Source organism: Ahaetulla prasina, chromosome 4 (genome assembly GCF_028640845.1).
Source record: "Ahaetulla prasina isolate Xishuangbanna chromosome 4, ASM2864084v1, whole genome shotgun sequence".
Taxonomy (NCBI): Eukaryota; Metazoa; Chordata; class Lepidosauria; order Squamata; family Colubridae; genus Ahaetulla; species Ahaetulla prasina.
The window spans coordinates 71,578,631-71,602,266 of record NC_080542.1 but is presented as its reverse complement, the minus strand read 5'-3'; the positions used below and the strand labels follow the sequence as shown (position 1 = coordinate 71,602,266).

Sequence of the window (23,636 nt, the reverse complement as noted above, 5' to 3'; positions counted from 1 at the left end):
GCTGAGCTGATCTTATGGCAGGCTGAGAGAGCTGATCAGAGCAGGGACCAGAGCACCAAAGAACAGAAGGGAGCTGGCAGAGAAAACAACAAAAAGCTGGAGCAGCAAGTGAGGGAAGTGAAGGCAACAAATTAAGCCTGAGGTTCCAGACAAGGAGGGAAGACCCCCGGTAGAGAATAAAAATAAATAAATAGGCAAATAATAAAGACGATAATAAGAACAACAGTGGAAAGTTAGAAATCAAGGAAGAATAGGATTAATAAAGATCAATCAAATAAATAAAATGGAGGAACTGGAGCTCAAAAACTTTTTAAAAATATAGGGAAGAAAGGGATAAATAAAACTAACATAATAGTAAGCAAGTAAAATAAATAAAATATAAAAACAAGCACAAAATGGCAGAAAAAAATGATTTTAAAAAAGATACAAAACTTTCTACCCTTAAAAGAACCAACAAAAAGAAATAAATTCATGGAACAGGTGACTGATACTATTGTGGTATGCAGTTTATGTTCTGTGTATGTGCTTATGCCCAAAGAACACCCAAATTACACATTTATTAAATATAAGCTATGGGAACTACTAGAGGAAAACGTAAGGTATCTAGAGGCAGCTCTAGCCAAACTCCAACATATGCAAGAAAGCTATGCCCAAATTGAACCAAATAATGAACAAATAATTCCCAGAGTTTGACCCTGCTGATAAACCCTTGGAGGAAGACAAATGGAGGCATGTCACACATAGAAGGAATCACAATAATCAAAGAAAGAAGCAGCACATATCTAACAAACCCCTGCTGCCCAATCTAATCCAATCAGAAGCAGCTCCATTAAAACTGAGCAACCGATTTTTTCCCCTAGTTGAAAATACTCAGACCCACAACCTCCCCCTCAAAGAAAACATGAAAACACTTAGAAAAGAAACACATCAACAAACTCACCTGGGATAAACAGAAAAGCACCCCAGACTGTACCCCCTAAAAAAGGAAGGTGGTGAGTGTTTGTGATAGGAGATTCTATTCTCAAAGGAACAGAATCAGATATCTGCAAACCAGACATGCAATCTATGTTGTCTTCCTGGAGCAATAATCAAGGATGTGGCTGAGAACCTAACCAAATAATTAGGGCCACAGATTACTACTACTACTTTTCTACTACTACATGTAGGGACAAATGACACAAAAAAGGACTTGAAAATAATATTGAATGGCATGAGCAGCTAGGCAAGAAAGTCAAGGACTTGGGTACATAAGTAGTTTTTTTCATCTGTACTGCCAATGAAAGGACAACATCCAGTAAGAGAACAAAGAATTCTAGAAGTGAACCACTGGCTAAAGGGTTGGTGTTCCCAAAAAATTGATTCCTGGATCATAGTCTGTACTATCTCCATTATGGGCTTTTGGCAAGGAATGGGCTGCACCTCACAAAGATTGGGAAGAATGTTTTTTGGAAAACGACTGGTTCAACTTATCAAGAGGGTTTTAAACTAAAATTGAGGGGGGGGGGTGACCAATCTTTAGGATCTCCAGGACCTAATTCCAAGCAAAAACCCCTAGAAAGCAAGTCAAATAATGAAATAAGGAGGGATGGGAAGATAGACAAACTCAAACATCAAATAGGAAACATACGAAGCATAGCCAGAGTCAGATATAAAGATCTCAAGTGCCTATATACAAATGCACAAAGTCTGGGGAACAAACAGGGTGAACTTGAACTATTAATATATGAAGGTAGATATGATATAATTGGAATAACAGAAACTTGGTGGGATGTAATCCATGACTGGAACATACTGATATAAGGATACAAACTCTTCAAGAAAAAAAACAACCAGACCCCATAAAAGAGGAGGTGGAATTGCACTGTATGTAAAAGACCACTATATTCCTTCAGAAATGCATGAAACCAAAGACGAAAACCTAGAATGCATATCGGTCAATATAAAAGAAAAAAAGAATGACATGGCCATAGGTGTATACTATAGGCCACCCAATCAAGCAGAAAAAATAGATGTCCTTTTTGCTAACCAACGAACAAATATATGTAGGAAACACAATAGTAACGGGGATTTCAATTACCCTGACATCAATTGGAAAGCTAATTGTGCACCAAGTGACAAATCAAATAGGTTCCTAACCAACCTAGCTGACAACTTTGTTGTCCAAAAGGTAGAGAAGGGAACTAGAAGGACAGCCATACTGGACTTCTTACAAACAGAGAAGAAGTGATAGAGGGAGTTGCAATTGCAGGAATCCTGGGTGAGAGTGACCATATCATACTAGAATTCAACGTAAAACAAACACAAGCAATAGAACATAATGACTAAGATGTTAAAAGGACTGATTTTAATAAACTCAGCACTTGGGAAGGATTGAAAATCCTAGAGGGGAAAAGAACTCAAAAATCTTGGGAAACTCTGAAAAGTATGATCATAAAAGCCCATACCAGTACAATACCACTGAGAAAGAAAAACAAGGAATCCAAATAGAAACTAGCATGGCTGCACAAAGATCTCTCTGACAAATTGAAAGACAAAAAGGACAAGTACAAAAAATGGAAAGAGGGACACACAACTAAGGCAGAATATCAACAGATAACCAGAATCTGCAAAGATGAAGTCAGGAAAGCAAAAGCTCAGAATGAACAAAGACTTGCAACAAAAGTCAAAGATAATAAAAGTTTCTTCCAACATATAAATAACAAGAAAAAAGTCAAGGAAACAATCGGTCCACTAAAGAGAGAAGACAGCAAGGAAGTAACAGGCAATAGAGTGAAAGCAGAGCTGTTTAACTTATTCTTTGCATGGGTCTTCACGCAAAAAGAAACTATAGCCTAACCTACCAAAAACATAACTGTAAAAGGCAGATTAGAACAAAAGTTAAAATAAGCAACAGCAAAAATAATATGGAAACACCTATCTGATGTTGATGAATAGAAATAGAAATAGCACTTAGACTTATATACCGGTTCACAGTGCTTTTTACAGCCCTCTCTAAGAAGTTTACAGAGTCAGCATATTGCCCCCAACAATCTGGGTCCTCATTTTACTGACCTTGGAAGGATGGAAGGCTCAGTCAACCTTGAGCCAGTGGGACTAGAACTGCTGAACTGCTGGCAATCAGCAGTCAGCAGAAGTACCCTGCAGTACTGCACTCTAACCAATGTGCCACCACAGCTAAGTACTGCACTCTTGACCACTGCGCCACCACTGGGACCTGACGGATTATATCCCAGAATTCTCAAGGAGCTGGCAGATGTCATCTCAGAATCACTGCACCACATCTTTCAAAAATCTTGGAGCACTGGAAAACTACCAGAGGACTGGAAAAGAGTTCCCATCTTCAAAAAATGTGATGTGGTTCCCATCTTCAAAAAAGGAAGAAAAAAAAGACTCAGGAAACTACAGACCAATCAGTCTAACATCAATACCCAGGAAGATACTGGAAAAGATAATAAAAAAGCAGATCTGCCAACATCTAGAAATGAGTAAAGTAATAACTAGCAATCAGCATAAGTTTGTTAAAAACACATCATGCCAAACCGATCTTATTTCATTCTTCAATATAATGACTAAATTAGTAGACCAGTGAAATACTGTGGATATAATATATTTAGACTTCAGCAAGGCTTTCGACAAAGTAGACCACAGGCTATTTCTTGGTAAGCTATAAAAAAGTGGGATAGGTAGCATTACCACCAGATGGATTTGTAACTGGCTGACAAACCGTACTCAATGATTAGTCCTTAATGGGTGTACATCTACATGGAGGGAAGTAAACGGGGTACCACAAGGTTCTGTCTTAGGCCCAGTACTCTTCAATATCTCCATTATCAACTTAGATGAGAGAATAAAAAGGAACTCATCAAATTTGCAAATGATATTAAAGTGGCAGGAGCAGCCAACACCCCAGAACACAAGCTCAGGATCCAAAAAATCTTGACAAACTAGAACAATGGGCCCTATCCAAGAAAATGAATTTTAAAGGGGAGAAAAACAAAGTTTTACATTTAGGTTGGAAAAATCAAAGTTATAAGTACAGAACACCCTAGAACCATGATGGTGAACCTATGGCAGGCGTGCCCAAATTGGCACATGAAGCCATGTTGCCCAGCACACACAGCCTTGCCTGTCTGTGTTACGGGTTTCTGGCATGCATGTGCGTGCTTCAATCAGCTGTCGTTCACACACACAGCATGCCAAAAACCATTGTGCACATGCACAGCGGCCAGCTGGTTGTCAAGTGCACATGCGCACCAGAATGTGGAAGCTCAGCTTTTTCTGGACAGCAATCCCTTGGCGCACATGGCAGTGCTGAAAACTGGCCTGAGCATGCGCAGCCGGTTGGGTGTGCATGCGTGCTACAACCCAGAAGTTCGGCTTTTCCAGAGTTGCCTGACAAGCGTGCATACAATTTCCATGTGCCAAAAAAGGTTCGCCATCACTGTCCTAGAAGATACGCTCACACAGAGAGGGACTTCTCAGGGTGCCGTCCGTCAAGCAATGTCAGCTGGCGGCCCCCAGGGGAAGGTCCTTCTCTGTGGAGGGCCCTACCCTCTGGAACGAACTTCCCCCTAGTTTGCGACAACTGCCTGACCTTCGGACCTTTCACCGCGAGCTGAAGACGTATTTGTTTACTCGCGCGGGACTGGCTTAGGAATTTTATATCTTGATATTTTAAGGGTTTGAATTTTAATTTTTGATACAAATTTTAAGGGGTTTTAACTGTTATAATTGTTTTAGAATTGGCCAACTATATAATAAGTTTTTTAATTTCTTTTTATCTGTATATTGTTATTATTTTATTCTGGCTGTGAACCGCCCTGAGTCCTTCGGGAGAAGGGTGGTATAAAAATCTAATAAAACTAAACTAAACTAAACTAAGATAGGCTCAAGATCCAGATAGATCTTGACAGACTTGAATACTAGGCCCTATCTAACAATGAAATTAAATGTAGAGAAAAGTAGTCGTACACTTAGGCAAGAAAAACCAAAAGTATGCATATAGACTGGGTGAAACCAGGCTTAATAGTAGTAACTGTGAGAGGGATTTTGGAGTCTTAGTGGACAACCAGTTAAATATTAACTGTGTTAATGTGCAGCAGCAGCCAAAAAGGGGTCAAGCTATTTTCCAAGGCACCTGAAGGCCAGACAAGGAATAATGGATTGAAACTGATCAAGGAGAGATTCAACCTAGAAATAAGGAGAAATTTTCTGACAGTGAGAACAATCAACCAATGGAATAGCTTGCCTTCGGAAGCTGTGGGAGCTTCATTACTGGAGGCTTTCAAGAAGAGATTGGACTGTCAAGTGTCAGAAATGGTGTAGGCCCTCTTGCTTGGGGCAGGGGGGTTGGACTAGATGATCTACAAGGTCCCTTCCAACTCTGTTAATCTAATGGTCACATGATTTTATTTTGGGTGCTTGACATGCGGCTCTCCTTTATAGCTGTTTGCACTGTCCCAGAGTCATATGACCACAATATGTTTTTTGTCAGTTACAATTTCCAGCAAAAAATGTCCATTGGGGAAAATAGATTTGCTTAATAACTGCAGCATTCACATAATAATCACTGGAAAATTGGGTCCAATCATTTAATATATTGATTTACAATCATAATTCTAGATTCAATTATGCTTTTAAATTGAGGACCACTTGTATTCCTCCTAACAAGAAGTATCAATCAGGTAGGACCCATGGACACCATAGGTTGAGAAAACAGGGTGGGGGTTGTATTGTGGAGATGCATGCCAAAGATAGGACCTATTGGGGGGAGTTGAAGAAGGTCACAGAAATATGGGAGAGATATCACACTAATGGGAGATGGTGTAGAGTGGTGTATGGGTTAGGTTATGCTTGAGAGTATAGAAAAGACACCATGTATGTTAGGGCTAGCATGTAGGTAGGGTTGGGGGTTGGGAAGAGCCCAACAGCTCCACAATAGTCCCAGTTTCTCATGTGGCTCCTTGGGAAAATTAATAGTCCACCCAGGGGTAAATTATATTGAATTTCGCAGAAATTGGTGGAGATACATGTTTTAGTCCATTAAAATCTTGTTTATTATAGTTTATTAAGTTTTTATAGAGCTGTTAGACTGATGGGAAGAGTCACTCTACCATAGTAGTCAAGGCACCAGGCTAGAAAACTGACAGAACATAGAAATTATGAACTCTGCCTTAAACACTTAGCAGGCTAGGTAATCTTGGGCCAGTCACTTTCTCTTAACCTTAGAAAAGAGGCAGAAGCAAAATACTTCTGAAAATGTTACAAAGAAAATCAAGGATTTGTTCAGGCAGTCACCAAGAGTCAAGATTATCCGAAGGCATGTACTAACCCATAGTTAGATGATACTGAAATTTATCATACATTACAAAAATCTGTGCAGGCATTTTCAGTTATATGGCCTTTTGATAGTAAAAATTATAAGAAGTCCTCAACCTTCAAACACAGTTGGAACTGCAATCTCAGTTGTTGAGTGAAATGGTTGTTCATGTGGTCACTTTGCTCAATGATTGCAATCTCAACCCTCTCTGTTGCAGTTGTTAAGCAGATGGAGTGCCACCTAAGGAAAGCAGATACTTCAAGACAGTGTGTGAGGTCTGTTGTAGACCAATCATGATTTCCCCCAACCCATCAGCATGTGTAAAGCACCCCACTTACCTTTGCCATTTTTCTCTGCTATGGATACATCCAAAGCAGTGGTGGGTTGCTACCGGTTCGCCCCGAATCAGGCAAACCGGTAGTGGCATCAGTGGGAGGCTCCACCCACCTGCCCGGATGTCTCTGCACATGTACAGAAGCATCGTGCGCGTGCATCCATGAGCAAACCAGTAGCGAACAAAATTGAAACCCACTACTGATCCAAAGCCACCTTGTGCCATCCTCTAAGTAGGATCTACTTTCGCCCTGCTTCAGAAGCCTCCTTTTCCAAATTGTACGAGGCTTAGAGAATGAGGCTTCTCAAGCATTGCAAGGATGGTGCATATGGTATTGTTGAAAAGTAATTTTTAAAAAAATACAATTTAAAGTGAATTTTTAATCAAAAATGAGTTACCATATTTAATATGTTTTTCCTTAGCTCCAGCGACGTCATGAGCAAATGAAAAAGAATTTGGAGGCCCAACACAAAGAACTGGAGGAAAAACGACGTCAGTTTGAAGATGAAAAGTCAAATTGGGAAACTCAGCAACGTATTTTGGAACAACAGAATTCTTCAAGGTAATTTTCTGGTCTTTCTGATGGTATGATTTTGAATTATAAAGACAGAATCCCATTCCATAGAACAGTGTCTTGTTCTGAATCCTACAATCCTATTTGCATAGACCAAATTTGTCTGACCAAAACTTGGAATGTATCTAAAAATTGACTGCTTATTTTGGCTGACACAAATAGAATTGTATACCTGTCAGCTATAATTCAAGTTTGCCGTATTTTTAAAGATAATATATTTGTATCCCTCTCATGAATTAGCCTTATTTTAATTTATATGAACTAATTATTAAAAATACAAACACGATCTGATTAAAAGTTCTCTTAACAAGGATAATTTTTTCCTGATCAAAAAACTCTTGTCTTTTTCATTCCCATTTCAAGTTCTTTATTGCCATCCCTTTTATAGCCATATTCTTCTAATATATAGAATAATAGGGTTGAAAGAGTTTTGAAGGTCTTTTAGTCCAACCCTCTGCTCAAACAGGAGACCTATATCTTATCATATAATTATTTATTTATCATATTATAGGCATATAACCTATACCATTCCAGACAAATTTAGTCCAGGTTCTTATTGAAAACCTCAGTAATGAAGTACTGACAACTTCTAGAAGCAAGCCATTCCATTGATTAATTGTTCCCATTATCAGGAAAGTTCTCTTTAGTTCTAGGTTGGATCTCTGTTTAATGATCTTCCACTCATATGTTGTGTCCTGCCCTCATGTGTTTTGAAGAATAATACCTCATCTTCTCTGTAACAGCCCCTTAAATACTGGAAGATTGCTATTATATCTGGTCCTCCTCTTTGTAGAGTAGACATACCTAGTCCCCCTCAATTATTCAGCATATGATTTAGCTTGCAGATCTTTTATCACCTTTGTTGTTTTCTACTCTCTTTCTAGGGTCTCAACATATTTTTTGTATTGTGATGAACAGGACTGGATGCAGTATTCCAAATGTGGTCTCATCAGTGCAGTATAAAGTGATATTATCTCTTCACATGACCTTGAAACTATCCTTCACTGATGCAGCCTAGGATTTCATTGGCTTTTTTGGTAGCTGCAGCACACTCCTGCAGTAGTAGCTGTGAGAGAGACCCCATATCTGGAGCTCTCTCTCAGCTGCTACTGTTGAGCCATCTATTCTGTACCTATGCATTTGTTTTTTCCTGCCCAAGTGCAGGTCCTTTCTTTTTTCATCACTGAACTGCACCTTGTTGGATAGGGTCCAAATCTGTCTAGATCCCTCTGGATCTTGAGTCTGTCTTTCAGAGTGTTAGCAATTTTCCCCAGTTTGGTGTCTCTGCAAGTTAGATGAATTCCCTTTCTATCCCCTCATCTAGATCATTTATGAAGATATTGAAGAGTACTTGGTATTCATATTAAATACTCATTCTTGTGAGTGAACTACTAAGATACTTAGATGCCTCTCACAGTTACTAATGTTGAGCCAAGTACCTCTGTTCTATACTTGTGCATTTGGTTTTTCCTTTCCTATGTGCAGGACCTTTTCTCAGCACTAAATTGCATTTTGTGGGATAGGGCCCAGTGTTTATGTCTATCAAGATCCTTCTGAATCTTGACTCTATCTTCTAAAGTGTTAGCTATTCCTTCCTCCCCCCAATCTTGTTGTTATCTGCAAATTTGATGAATTCCCCTTCTATCCCCTCATCTAGATTATTTGAAGAAATAGAAGAGCCCTGGATATAAAACAACTTGAGGTATCCCACTGCATGCTTCCCTCCATGTAGATGTAGTTCCATTGAGGACTACACACTAAGTGTGGTTGGTCAGCCACTTGCGAATCCCTCTGGTGGTGGTACTGTCTATCCCACATTTTTCTATCCACCAAGAAATGGGTTGTGGTCTACTTTGTCAAATGCCTTATTGAAGTCTAAGTAAACTATACCCACCACATTTCTCTTATTCACTAATTTAACCACTTTTGTCAAAGGATGCAATAAGGTTTGTTCGGCACAATCTGTTTTTGATAAATCCATGCTGGCTTCTAGTAATGGCTTTGTTTGTTTTTAGGTACTCACAAGTGCTTGATTATCTTTTACAGGATTTTCCCAGGTATTGATGTTAGGCTGATTGGTCTGTAGTTTCCTGAATCCGTTTTTTCCCCTTCTTGAAGATTGGAATTACATCAGCCTGTTTATGTTTCCTGCCATAATCTACATAATTTATGGCCATTTTTCTCTTATAACTGTTATTGTTACAAGTCTGTACCTTTATAAACTATTAGTCAAAAACAATATTACTTTGCACTATATTTGCATAATGTTCAGTACTGACAGCTTTTCAGAACACAATTTTTGGGAAAGGAAATATTAGATGTATAAGATAGCATAATAATACAAAGAGAATATTGATTATAAAATATACTGTGTCTAATATATCTAATGAGTTCTTTTTTCTCCTCCAGAACTTTGGAAAAAAACAAAAAGAAAGGGAAGATATTTTAAAGAGATTTGCAGACCACCAGTTTTGTTTAATTGCCAATATTCTACCCTTGGACATCAGTGTGTCTTGGATCTGTTTAACCAATCTTGCACCGTTTGTATCCATATGTTTGGATTTATCAGCATGACAAGTTTTTGTGTTAATTTTGATGGCACTTGAGAATGCCTTGAATTGTTTAGAATGTTGTAAGCTTAGGAAAACAGCTCTAAGTACTTTTTTTTTTAACAAAATACAAAAAAGGAACAGAAATCATTTAAATGTAAAGAAATTTTCTGTTGTACAATCATATTCTGGTGGTTTGATTTGTTTACAGAATATTCCAATATATAAGGACTTGGGAAAATTTTCCATAAGGATACATTGCCATAATATAATATGAACTATGCGTCTGTTATATAAAATTCCATTCAATACGTCATATATAACAATGTAATTTAGTCTAACACAGTTGATCCTATTTTGGACACTTCCATTGTTTTAAAAATAGACATGGAAAGACAAACTTATAGGTTTATGGGGCACCTAAAAGCTTTTTATAACAATCTTTTGTTTGTTTGGGATTCATTAAATGTATGCTATTCTCATTTAGTAATTGCTTTAGCCCGATGGATTTCATTACTGCTTCATTTTTGTAATAACATATAATTTAGATATATTTCCATATATTGGCCCTGCTAAATAGAATGTAGGTTTTTTTTCCATATGATAGGAACCAGTAAATAAAACATTTTCTTTTAATTCTCCTTTTACATTTTATGGTAAGTAGCAGGAAAATGCATTTATAAGTCATTTCTAGAAAACAGTGTGGATTTAACCACCAACTGTTTATACCTGCGTGCAGTCTGGAAATGAGAATCATGGCCTTTTTAGAAAAGTCACCATTCTATATTTAGCTGTATTCATATACTGCATTTCTGTATTTTTGTTTGTATTGTAAAAAGTCACATAATAAACAATGTTGTGATGTAACATACTTGAGTATGAAAGATTATTTTAGTTGAAAAATTGCATTATTTTAAATACTGGTACTATTTTACCTGGCATTTTATACATATTTTATTTTATTTAAATCCCACCTTTATTATTTTTGTAAATAACTCAAGATAGCAAACATACCTAATACTATTCCCTCCTATTTTCTCCACAACAATCCTGTGAAGGTAGGTGGCTGAGAAATACTTTACAAGCACAATTGGAGCCTTAGTCTTTGAGCAAAGCAATCATTAAGCGAAACATCACATGACAATTCCACTCAAAGACTACAACCCTAGCACTTCCAGTTGCAGTTGTTAAGTGATCACCTGGATCATTAAGCAGATGGAACAAAAAAGCTGACTGCCAAAGAAGTTCAGCTCTTTCTAGCTGAAATATTCCCAGCAGGCAGCTGCTTTGAGAGAAAAAGGACTGCCTGCTGCAGGGTTTCAGATTTGCACGAATTTGAAACCCAACAAGCAGCTAGCTGCCCAATTTATTTTCTTGAAAATCTGGCAGAGAAGATTATAAATGACAATTGAATGATCATGGAGCACTGGGCAACTGATCATAAATATGAGCCTGTGGCCAAGCATTTGAAATATAATCATATGACCAAGTTTCTGATAGTCAGAATAGCTTTAAAAGCTGTAAGGTACCCTTTCCGAGGCCATTGCAACTTTGAACGCTCATTAAAAAACTGCTCGGAAGAAGACTAACTACTTTCAAATCAAATTGAATTTGTGACCAGTTGTTTTGAAACATAACCAGCATTAACGCAGTTTTTCCCCCCAACAATGAAATCTTGTCCTCTGTCTGTCCACTCATTGTTTTAGTCATTATAAAAATTTATAAAATTTAAATTATAAAAATTTATAAAAATTTAATAAATAAATAAAAATAAATTAAAAAAATTATTTTTATGCTTTGAAAAAAAAGTGATAAATTAATGGGGAAAAAGTCAATTAGGAACCAAATTATGTCCAGCTTTTCAGTTTTTTTAAATGAGTTCTGAATATAACTTTCAGAATTAGTTTCAGAAAAAAGAAAATTATCCTGAAAAACTGAGAATTTAATATTGCAGATGTTAGTGCATAAGTGAATATCTTATGTATACTTCTAGACTAGATGAGCTGTTATACTAAAAAACTACAAGTAAACTATAACTGCTGTTATTTTTGATACTTCCACAAATCATATTGAAATGAGTGGTAAAGTATCCATTTTAATTATTATCATTCCCCCCCCCAAAAAAAAAACAACTTAAATTTGACACAAGATTGCCTTATTCTAAATTAGTTGCAACCACTTTCCTATTTTAATTATTATATTTTCATTGTTCACATTCCATATGGCTCAGAAAGGTAACTCTCAACATAAGGACTGGACTTGGAATTGCATGAGGACACTCCAAATGCAGACAACACCAAAAAATTTTTTAGCAAGTTAGGCTTCAGACTTTTTAAGAGTGAAGTGAACATTTTAAGAATCATCAAAGCTTAAGACATTCATTTTGAATCTAAAACTAGAAAGAACAGTGACAAAACCAAAAAGGACCAATTCTGAAAGTTTGCTGACAGGGAGAAAAGGAATACCTGTGAATCACTTGCAGCACCTGAATATATTTTCTGCAACCTTTTCATGTAAGCTTTATTATTAAGAATCCATGTTCTATTTTGTGCTTGTAGTTCTTGAAGGGATACATTTTCAAAATTGAATTTTAAAAACTCTTATAGCAAGGAATATCAATTATACATTGTTAGTCACCTCAACAACATCATGTCCTACATATTTCAGAAGCAAAAAAATAGTTGTGACTCTTCTTCCACTAACTCAGTAGGAAGCACAGTGACTCAGTGGCTTAAAGAAGCTGGAGATGGTCTGCTCCAGCAGTTCAAGTCCTAGCACTGGGTGAGTGATCTCCTGTCATTTGCCTCAACTTCTTTTGCCAACCTAGCAGTTCAAAAACATACCACATGTAAATACATAAATAGATATACTGTAATAACACCAATCTCTCTTCATAGATTAAATCAGTAATGCTGCTGTTGATGACAAAGTAACACTGCATTTTCTATGGTTTCTATACTTCCCTCCATTTCACGCTTCCATTTACATTAAACTGCACTGTTGGGAATAATCACTGATTAGATTAACTAGTAAAGAATGAAGTGGCAGACACAATGAACCAAGAATGACCAGAGGAATGATTCCAGTGCAGTTTCTCTGTATTGTTGCTCACTTATAGATCGGAATCTTGTCATACTAAAGCACATTTCTGCATAACTATTGAATATACTCTGGAAGTTTTGAGAGGAATCTGCCTTGCGTCCCTTTCTATATAACAAAGACCATGCTAAACTGTCTCTTCGCTCCTTCGGAAAGTCACCCCTCCCCCTTCCTGTGACACTACTAGATTCTACCACATCTGATGAAATCAGATCTGATTATACTAAATAGGAATTCCTAGCAACAAACTAAAAAGGGCTTTAACTATTAGGTGATAGTTGTAATAAAAAAGGAAAAACAATTTGAATAATTACTATTACAGCTTCTCCCAGAAGTAAAGGAAGGAGTTTTAGGCTTTACCTCTTGTTAGGTAAGGGTAGTAAAAATTGTACAAGGAGACTATTAGCAGTATCTGTTCTTCCTCACCGCAGGGAAGATAGCTATTGCAAAATTGGTTATGTAATAGGTGCCAAATTATGGTAGACTAAATTCAGCCTATAAACCAAGACTATAAACTTCAGAGGGGACAACAGCATACGTGGCCCTTGGGATTCCCCAGATATGTCATGCAGTAATCTGCTGACTGGATATCTCCAGCTATTTGCTACCATTAGTTTTATGTTGAAATGTACAAATTATACCATATTGTATTAATTTTTAAACAAAAAAAAACCAAAAACATAAATATAGCAATACAAAAATACAAAAAATATTTTTTGTGTGCAGAACTGTGACCATTTACACAACATATCACTACAAATTTTTTATACTCTATACGTTTACTTTATCAAATTTTACTGTCTGAGTCTGTTTTATTTTTCTGGTTTCAATCCAATTGTATCATTTCTCCCATGATACATAATACTCCAAGTCTGTCATTTCTTTCAATTCCAATGATAGTTTGTCCATTTCAGCACAATTAAAAAAAATTTTAATTATTAAGTCATTGGAGGGTATCTTTACATTTTTCCAACGTTGTGCAAAGGCCAATCTTGCCACAGTTGTTATATGTATAATCACATATCTTGTTTTCTTATCGTATGTTTTTCTCATTATCCCCAGAAGAAACAATTCTGGTGTATATTTCCAGTTGAACACTGGTTATTTCCTATAACCAATGTTTTATTTTTTTCCAATATTTTTTTCAATTTTGGACACAGCCACCATGAGTGATAGAAGGTACCCTGCTTCTGTCCGCATTTCCAACAATTTGGAGTTACATTTGGATATATTTTTGCTAATCTTGAGGGAGCCAAATGCCAGAGGTAGAACATTTTGTATTGATTTTCTTTATATTTTGCCGATCTTGTTATTTTATAACTTCTGTCCAAATTGTTTCCCATTCCTCTAATTCGATGTTGTGCCGTATATTTTTTGCCCACACTATCATCATCCCTTAGCTATTTCTTCTGCTCTGTCAAATTCCAAAAAATATTTATACAATTTAGTTATTAATTTTTCATCTGGGCCAATTAGTAATTTGTCTAAGTGTTGTGGAACCAGTTCGATTCCATATTTCTCTTTATCTTTTAAATGCCGCAATTTTACTTTTAGGTAAGGCCACCAATCAATGTTAATTCCTTGTTTCTCCAAATCTTGCCTAAAGGAATTTTTAAATTTCCTTGGGCATCTAAAATTTTGCAATATTTTACCATTTTGTTTATATCCATGGCATTTGGTTATATCGTTGCCTCCATTGTCAACACCCATCCAGGCATTTTCATATAGTATTTTTTCTTGGTCTCTTGCCATATTAGCATTAAGGCCTTTTGCATTTTATGAGGAAAAAAATATGAATGGGATTTATTTTCTTTGTCCCATAGAAAGGCATGCCACCCTTTTTGTAAATCATGCCCTTCTAATATGACTCTCTTATTTCTTAAGTTTATCTACTCCCTAACCCAGGTTAAAATTGCTGCTTTGTAATAGAGTTGCCAATCTGGAAGCCCTAAACCGAGATAGCTTCTGCTATCTTGAAGGTCTGTTAATTTTATTCGTGCTTTTCTGCCAGCCCACATAAATTTTGTTGTAATTTGGTTCAATTCTATAAAAAAAAATTCTTATCTAATTTTATGGGTATGGTCTGAAAAAGGTATAAAATTTTGGCAAGACATTCATTTTAATGGTTGCAATTCAGCCTAATATTGATAATTGTAATGCACCCCATCTTTCTAAATCCAATTTGATTTGCTATATAAGTTTTATGTAATTGTTTTCTTTTATTGAGGAGCATCTTGCTGTCAACCATATTCCTAAATATATAATTTCTTTACACTTTGTAATCCCAATTTTTCTTCTAAATCTCTTTCCTGTTGTCTTGTCATGTTTTTAACTATCATTTTCGTTTTTGTCTTATTAATTTTAAGGTCCAATATTTCTCCATATTTTTCTATCTCCCTTATTAAAATAGGTCCTGTCTCTTTTGGCTCCTCAATGAAAAACACCAGGTCATCTGCAAATGCCTTTAATTTGTATTCTTCTCTCTTAATTTTAGTCCCCTTAATCTCTGTATTCGCCCTGATTTTTTTCAATAATGATTCTAATGTCAGAATAAAAAGCAGAGGTGATAATGGGCATCCTTAGCGAACTCCTTTCTTTATCTCAAATGATTTTGTGATTTCCCTGATGAGTAGATTGTTTTAATCATTTGTTCAAATTTATTACCGAATTTCATTTCTTTAATTTGTTTTATCATATATTTCCAATTTAAGTTATCAAAGGCTTTCTGCGCATCCAGAAAAACAAGGACTATTTGTTTCTCTGGATATGCCTCATAGTAATATATAATATATAATACATAATATATTCAAAACTGTCCTTGTATTGTCTTTAATTTGCCTGAATGGGAGAAAGCCATTCTGATCAGGGTGGATAATTCTATTTAATATTTTTTTCATCCTTCATGCCATGATGGTCATAAAAATCTTGTAGTCAGTATTCAAAAGAGAAATTGGTCTATAATTTTGAATCTGATTTGGGTCAGTACCTTCTTTCATATGACTGTATTATATGCTTCTCTCCATGAGATGGACATTTTTGCTTCCAACGATACCTCATTGTATAAATCCGAGTACCGGTTCCAATATTCCCTCCATATTTTTGTAAAATTTGCCTGGTAGACCATGAGGTCCAAGAGTCTTATTGTTTTTTTGTCTATGAATTGCTTCCTTTAATTCTTCCAAAGAAATCTCTCTATTTAAGCTCATCCTTTCCTCTTCCTCTAACCAGGGCATGTAAGTAACCATTTATATTTTCCATCTCCACTTCCTCTTGATTATACAAGTTTTCAAAGTATTCTAATGTTTTAATTTCTTCATTATTTTGTAGGTTTATTTACATTTTCAAACTGATATTGTTTCACATAATTAATATTTTTAATATGTTCTGTTTATTCAATTAAATTTAATGTATTTATTTATTTATTTATTTATTTATTATATTTGTATACCGCCCTTCTCCCGAAGGACTCAGGGCGGTTCACAGACAAAAAACAACAGAAAACATATAATAGATTAAAAACAGCTAAAGAATAGATAGTTGAATTCAATTGATGCTCTAACTTTTGAATACAAATTTAAAACCTCATTTAAACCCCTTTTTTAAAAATCCCAATTTAAAAAACTACATTCAGGCTAGTCCTGCTCTTCGAAACAGCAACGTCTTCAGCTCGCGGCGGAAGGACTTGAGATCGGGGAGTTGACGAAGCCCCAGAGGGAGCTCGTTCCAGAGGGTAGGGGCCCCCACAGAGAAGGCCCTCCCCCTAGAGGTCGCCAGCCGACATTGTTTAGCTGACGGTATCCGGAGGAGTCCCTCTCTGTGAGAGCGCACTGGTCGGTGAGAGGCTAATGGTGGCAGTAGGCGGTCCCGTAAATATCCCGGCCCTAGGCCATGGAGCGTTTTAAAGGTGATGACAAGTACCTTAAAGTGAACCGCCCTGTTTCGGGTGACCCGCTCCCTCCTACACCAGGGGGAGCGGGATGACCCGTTGCAGGGACGTGCTGAGGAGTTTAACGGTTATCTATACGATAAAATTGTTCAGCTTCGGGATGGCTTGGACCAAGATTGCGGTGATACGGGTGAGACGGCTGAGGGTGGTCTTGGTGACATTGTATGGGATGAGTTTGACCCTGTCGCTCCCGAGGACATGGACAGGTTGTTGGGGAGGCTGAATGCCACCACATGTTTACTGGACCCGTGCCCCTCCTGGTTGGTGCTGGCCACGCAGGAGGTGACACGAGGCTGGCTCCAGGCGATTACGAGCGCTTCTTTGGTGGAGGGTGTCTTTCCGGCCGCCTTGAAAGAGGCGGTGGTGAGGCCCCTCCTCAAGAAGCCTTCCCTGGACCCGGCTGTTTTAGGTAATTATCGTCCGGTCTCCAACCCGCCGCGGCGAAGGTTGTAGAGAGTATGGTGGCATATCAGTTTCCTTGCACCTGGATGAAACTGTCTATCTAGACCCGTTCCAGTCCGGTTTCCGACCCGGTTACAGCACGGAGACGGCTTTGGTCGCGTTGGTGGATGATCTCTGGAGGCCAGGGATAGGGGTTGTTCCTCTGCCCTGGTCCTATTAGACCTCTCAGCGGCTTTCGATACCATCGACCATGGTATCCTGCTGCGCGGTTGGAGGATTGGGAGTGGGAGGCACCGTTTATCGGTGGTTCTCCTCCTATCTCTCCGACCGGTCGCAGTCGGTGTTGACAGGGGGCAGAGGTCGGCCCCAGGCGCCTCACTTGTGGGGTGCCGCGGGGTCGATTCTCTCGCCTTCTGTTTAACATCTACATGAAGCCGCTGGGTGAGATCATCAGTGGTTTCGGTGTGAAGTACCAGCTGTATGCGGATGACACCCAGCTGTACTTTTCACACCGACCACCCCAACGGCTATCAAGTGCTGTCCCGGTGTCTGGAGGCCGACGGGTCTGGATGGGGAGAAACAGGCTCAAGCTCAATCCTCCAAGACAGAGTGGCTGTGGATGCGGCATCCCGGTACAGTCAGCTAAATCCGCGGCTGACCATCGGTGGCGAGTCATTGGCCCCGATGGAAAGGGTCCGCAACTTAGGCGTCCTCCTGGATGAACGGCTGTCTCTAGAAGATCATTTGACGGCCGTCTCCAGGAGAGCGTTCTACCAGGTTCGCCTGGTGCGCCAGTTGCGCCCCTTTCTGGACCGGGGGGCCCTATGCACGGTCACTCACGGCCTCGTGGCGGGTCGGCTGGATTAGTGCAACGCTCTCTACATGGGGCTCCTTGAAGGGCATCCGGAGGCTGCAGTTAGTCCAGAATGCGGCTGCGCTGGTGATAGATGGAGCCCTCGTGGCTCCCGTGATACCCCCCATCCTGGCCAGGCTGCACTGGCTACCTGTGGCCTTCCGGGTGCGCTTCAAGGTTTTGGTGACCACCTTTAAAGCGCTCCATGGCATAGGGCCGGGTTATCTACGGGACCGCCTACTGCGACCAGATACCTCTCACCGACCCGTGCGCTCTCACAGGGAGGGACTCCTCAGGGTGCCGTCAGCTAGGCAGTGTCGTCTGGCGACGCCCAGGGGAAGGGCCTTCTCTGTGGGGGCTCCCGCCCTCTGGAACGAGCTCCCCCCAGGACTCCGTCAACTTCCGGACCTTCGAACCTTCCGTCGCGAGCTCAAGACACATTTATTCATCTGTGCAGGACTGGCTTAGATTTTAAATTTTATAGGGGTTTTAAATTGATTTTAATATTTATATTTCTATTTTTAATGATAGGGCATTGGAATAAGTTTTTTAAAGATTATTTTAATTTTGTATATTGATGTTTTATATGCCTGTGAACCGCCCTGAGTCCTTTGGGAGATAGGGCGGTATATAAATTTAAATAATAAATAAATAAATAAATAAATAAAAACCCGGAAGACCACTGGGAGCCAGTGCAGGTTACGCAGGAGGGGTGTTACATGGGAGCCAAAAGGTGCTCCCTCTATCACCCGCGCAGCCGCATTCTGGACCAGTTGGAGTCTCCGGGCACACTTCAAGGGGAGCCCCATGTAGAGAGCATTACAGTAGTCCAGGCGGGATGTAACAAGGGCATGAGCGACCGTGCATAAGGAAGCCCGATCCAGAAAGGGGCGTAACTGGCGTATCAGGCGAACCTGATGAAAGGCTCCCCTGGTGACAGCTATCGTATGATCTTCTAAAGACAGCCGTGCATCCAGGAGGACGCCCAGATTACGAGCCCTTTCCGTGGGGGCCAATAGTTCGCCCCCAATGGTCAGTGATGGAATTAGCTGACTGTACCGGGCCGGCATCCACAGCCACTCGGTCTTGGTGGGATTGAGTCTGAGTCTGTTCCTCCCCATCCAGACCCGTCGGCCTCCAGGCACTGGGACATCACTTCAACAGCCTCGTTGGGGTGGTTAGGGGTGGAAATATAGAGCTGAGTATCATCAGCGTATAGATGACAACTCACCCCAAGACCACGGATGATCTCACCCAGCGGCTTCATATAGATGTTGAACAGAAGAGGCGAGAGAACCGACCCTTGCGGCACCCCACATAAGAGGCGCCTTGGGGTCGATCTCTGTCCCCCCGTCAACACCGTCTGCGACCGGTCGGAGAGGTAGGAGGAGAACCACCGATGAACAGTGCCACTCACTCCAAGTCCCTCGAGTCGGCGCAGCAGGATACCATGATCGATGGTATCAAAAGCCGCTGAGAGATCTAATAGGACCAAGACAGAGGAACAACCTCTGTCCCGAGCTCTCAAGAGATCATCAACCAGCGCGACCAAGGCTGTTTCCGTGCTGTGACCAGGCCGGAAACCGGACTGGAATGGATCAAGATAGACAGTTTCATCCAGGTACTGGGGCAACTGTCGTGCAACCACACTCTCGACAACTTTTGCCAAAAAGCGAAGGTTGGAGACCGGACGATAATTTGCTAAACTAGCTGGGTCAAGGGAAGGCTTCTTGAGGAGGGGCCTCACCACCGCCTCTTTCAATATGTTTAACTGATATTAATTCTTCCTTATTTTGGGAGTCACCTGGGTTTAGTTGAAGTTTGGTTTCTAGGTACTCTAGTTCCTTCAATAATATATCCTGCTATTGCTTTTTTTCTTGTTCCTCATTGATGTATATGCTAATGTTATTCCTCTTGTAAATGCCTTTAATATATCCCATAGGTTCTGCAATGATGTATGTATTTTATATATGTCTAGGAACAAAATCAGTTCTTTTTCTATCTTCTCTAAGTATTCCTTTTCCTTTAATATTAGCTTGTTTAGAGTCCATCTCCTAGGTTTCCTTTTTTGGCCTTTCAAGGTTATTCTCAAAGGATTATGATCCACCCAATCATTGGGAAGAATCTCTATATTTTCAATTTCTTTGATTATTTCTCTATTTGCCCATACCATTTCAATTCTTGAAAACGAATCATGTGAATTAGAATAGAAGGCGATTCCCCTCCCCCTCCCCAGAGTTTAATAGTTTCCATACATCCTTCAGATTCAGTTCTTCAGCCATATTAAAAAAAGTTTTTGGTAATACATTCCTTGTTCTTTGTTTGTTACAAATATAATCATTTCTTATATCTATTATTCCATTATAATCACCCACTATAAATACATTTTGGTAATCCGCCTCAATAATCATATCATGCATTTTCCTATAAAATTCTTTTTATTTTTTGTTGCGTATATATTAATTAATAACATTTTAGTTTCCCCTCTTATCAATTCTATCAAAAGTACTCTTCCTTTAGGGTCCTCATAGATTGCTTTGGCTATTATTTCTTTTCTGATATATACCATTACCCCTCTTTCCTTTTTTCTCATAGTGCTGCAAACAAGTTTCCCAATTTCTTGTATTCCAGATATTTTCTATCTTGTTTTCTAATGTGTGCCTCTTGGAGACGTATTATATCTACATTCTGCTTTGCTAATTTTGAAAAGGGACACGTACCTTCTCATCAGGTGGAGACAGCATCCAGGATGGGTTAACTTTGTGTGTTCAGCAGGAGGACTGAGTCTGCAAAGTTGTTAAGCTCCGCCTCTGTTGCTAGGTATCCTCAGTCTTTGACGAAGCATAAGGGCAGACTCGACGTGTCAAGAAAAGGTAAACAATTGTCATCTACCATAAGACCAGACCAACGAATCTGAAGGGTGGGGCTGGATGCTGTCTCCACCTGACGAGAAGATGCGTGTCAGGTGTGACCAACGCCCCTTCTCCCTCAAAGTGGAGACAGCATCCAGAATGGGACATACCAAAGCTACTGTCCCAAGTCTTAAGGGTGGGTCCCAGTCTGGTCGGTGGTCACTTCCTCCGTATGGACCCTTTGTAGGACCTGATGACCAAATGCCGCCTCCGCCGAGGCATACATGTCAAGTTTATAGTCCCTGATGAAGGGAGAAGGTGACGTCCATGTAGCTGCTCTCAGATCTCTGCTTGTGTGGCCCATGCCGCCGTAGTGGCCACACTGCACGTTGAATGCGCTATCATTCGTGGAGGCCTCAGCAATGACTGCAGGTCATAGGTTTTGGAGATGGTCAGCTGTAACCAGCAGCCAATGGTAGCAGAAAACACCTCGGAACCAAAAGAGACAGGCTGAAAAGATATAAACAAAGATTCTCTCCGTATCAGTTTAGCAGTGCGTTTCAAGTAAATACGGAGTGCCCTTCTCACATCTAGTTTATGCCATCGTCTTTCCAAGGGTTGGACAGGGTGAGGACAGAAATTTGGTAAAATCAGTCCTGTATCCTGTGAAAGGGCAAGTTAATCTTGGGCAAAAAGGAGGGTCCAATCTTAACACTACTCGATCCATGTGAAAGACACAGAGATCGCTTCGCACTGACAGTGCCACCAGCTCCAAAATTCATCTAGCTGATGTGATTGCGACTAGAAAGGCCACCTTACAAGATAATAGGCTTAGGCTGGCAGTTTGCAACGATTCATAAGGAGCTCCAATAACCGAGTTCAAAACCCTGGTCAAGTCCCAGGATGGATATCTATGTATGACAGGTGGACTTAAATTAGCTGCCCCTCTAATAAAATGATGGATAGTAAGATGTAAGTCAGGACAGAGGACAGGGCCGCCACCTGTCTCTGGATGGTGTTAGGAGCCAAACCAGTATCTAATCTGTCCTGTAGAAAATCTAAAATATGACCCAAGGAGACCTGGACAGGAGACACCCCAATCTGATTACACCATTTGCAAAAGGTCCGCCAGGTCACTGAGTAAATGTGTTCAGTGGATGGCCACCTAGAGGCCTGGATAGTCTTGATCGTCCTGGAAGAAGTATTGTCCTCCCTCAGGGCTTGCCACTCAAGCACCAGGCAGTCAGTTGGAGCCATTGTGGGTCCGGGTGGACCAACGCCCCCTGGCTGAGTGACAGATTGCCCCAAGGAATCCTCCAGGGTGGAGCCACCGGTAGACTCATGAGGTCTGAGAACCACGACCTCCTGGGCCAATGTGGAACCAATAGCAACACCTCCGTCCTCTCCAGTAGAATTTTCCGGATGACACGGGGAAGAAGAGGAAGAGGTGGGAATGCACACAACAGGCCTGGCAGCCACCTGGTACGAAGAGTGTCCACCCCCTCTGCACCTTGCGTTGGGAACCGAGAAAAGAATCTCGGGAGCTGCAAATTCTTTGGGGTGGCAAACAAGTCTATCTCTGGGGTTCCGAATCGGTCCACCAACTCCTGAAAAGTAGCTGGATGCAGACCCACTCCGCATGGTCGAAGGTCACACAACTTAACCAGTCCACCTGCACATTGGATACCCCGGAGATGTGTTCTGCTGTCAGCGACTGCAAGTGATTCTCTGCCCAAAGGCATAGTCTCTTGGCCTCTAACATCAAGGCCTGTGACCTGGTGCCCCCTAGTGGTTTATATGAGTCTTTGTGGCTACATTGTCTGCAAGCACCAGTACATCCTGGTCCATTATTGATGGACGAAACTGGAAGAGAGCCAGGGACACCGCTGGTAGTTCTAGCCAATTGATGTTTGCCCTTTGTTCTCGATGGAACCAAGTGCCCTGCACTACCTGGGATTGGCAATGTGCTCCCCAACTGGAGAGACTCCTGAAAGAGGCAACTTCGGGCTAGGGCCACTGATCGTCACCAGTTGAGGGACTGAAGAACCTCTTTGGGCACCAGAATCCTGGTTGTAGAATTGCTTCTGCCTGCTTTTTGGAAAGGCAAAAGAAACCAATGAAGGTCCTTAGCATGCAACCACGCCCAGGGTGTGATCGAGATGGTGGAGACCATCTTCCCCAGGAGCTGTGACAGTAAGGCCACTGACATCCTGAGCTCTCTCTGAATTCTTTCTGCTAGGTCTCGTATGCTGTCCAGCCTCTCCTGGGACAGATATATTCTGTCCTCAATGGTATCAATAATAGCCCCCAGTTGGTGTCAAATGGCTCTTCTGAATATTAATAGAGAAGCCATGCTGTGTGGGAACCCTGACTGTTATCTGGCCCTGGGAATTGAGGATGACTGGATGAAAATGTCATCCAGATAACATTCTATGCGGATCCCCTTAATTCTGAGATGGGCTGCAAGGGCTACTAGAACCTTAGTGAACACCCAAGGGGCTGAAGACAGTCCAAAGGGCAAGGCCCTATATTGGTAATGATTATCTGAGTAATAGAAACGAAGGTACTGCCAGTGTAAAGGCAGAATTGGTATGTGTAAGTAGGCCTCAGTAAGATCAATCAAGGTGAGGAAGTTGCCAGGCCACAAAGAGGCCAAAATAGACCAAAGGGATTGCATCTTAAACCGTCTGTAGATGATATAGCGGTTC

General features: G+C 40.3%; 1 protein-coding gene across 2 annotated transcripts in view; it reads left to right on the top strand.

Moving 5' to 3' along the window:
• The window catches only part of SEPTIN7 (septin 7), a 96,870-nt gene extending 86,227 nt beyond the window's left edge, over positions 1–10,643 (top strand). For both annotated transcript variants that reach the window (XM_058184227.1, XM_058184226.1), the window contains 2 exons: positions 7,076–7,215; positions 9,637–10,643. In XM_058184227.1, the coding sequence (XP_058040210.1) occupies positions 7,076–7,215; positions 9,637–9,676 (180 nt within the window). In that variant the 3' untranslated portion in view covers positions 9,677–10,643. The remainder of the gene's footprint in view (positions 1–7,075; positions 7,216–9,636) is intronic.
• Positions 10,644–23,636: the final 12,993 nt, after the last annotated feature.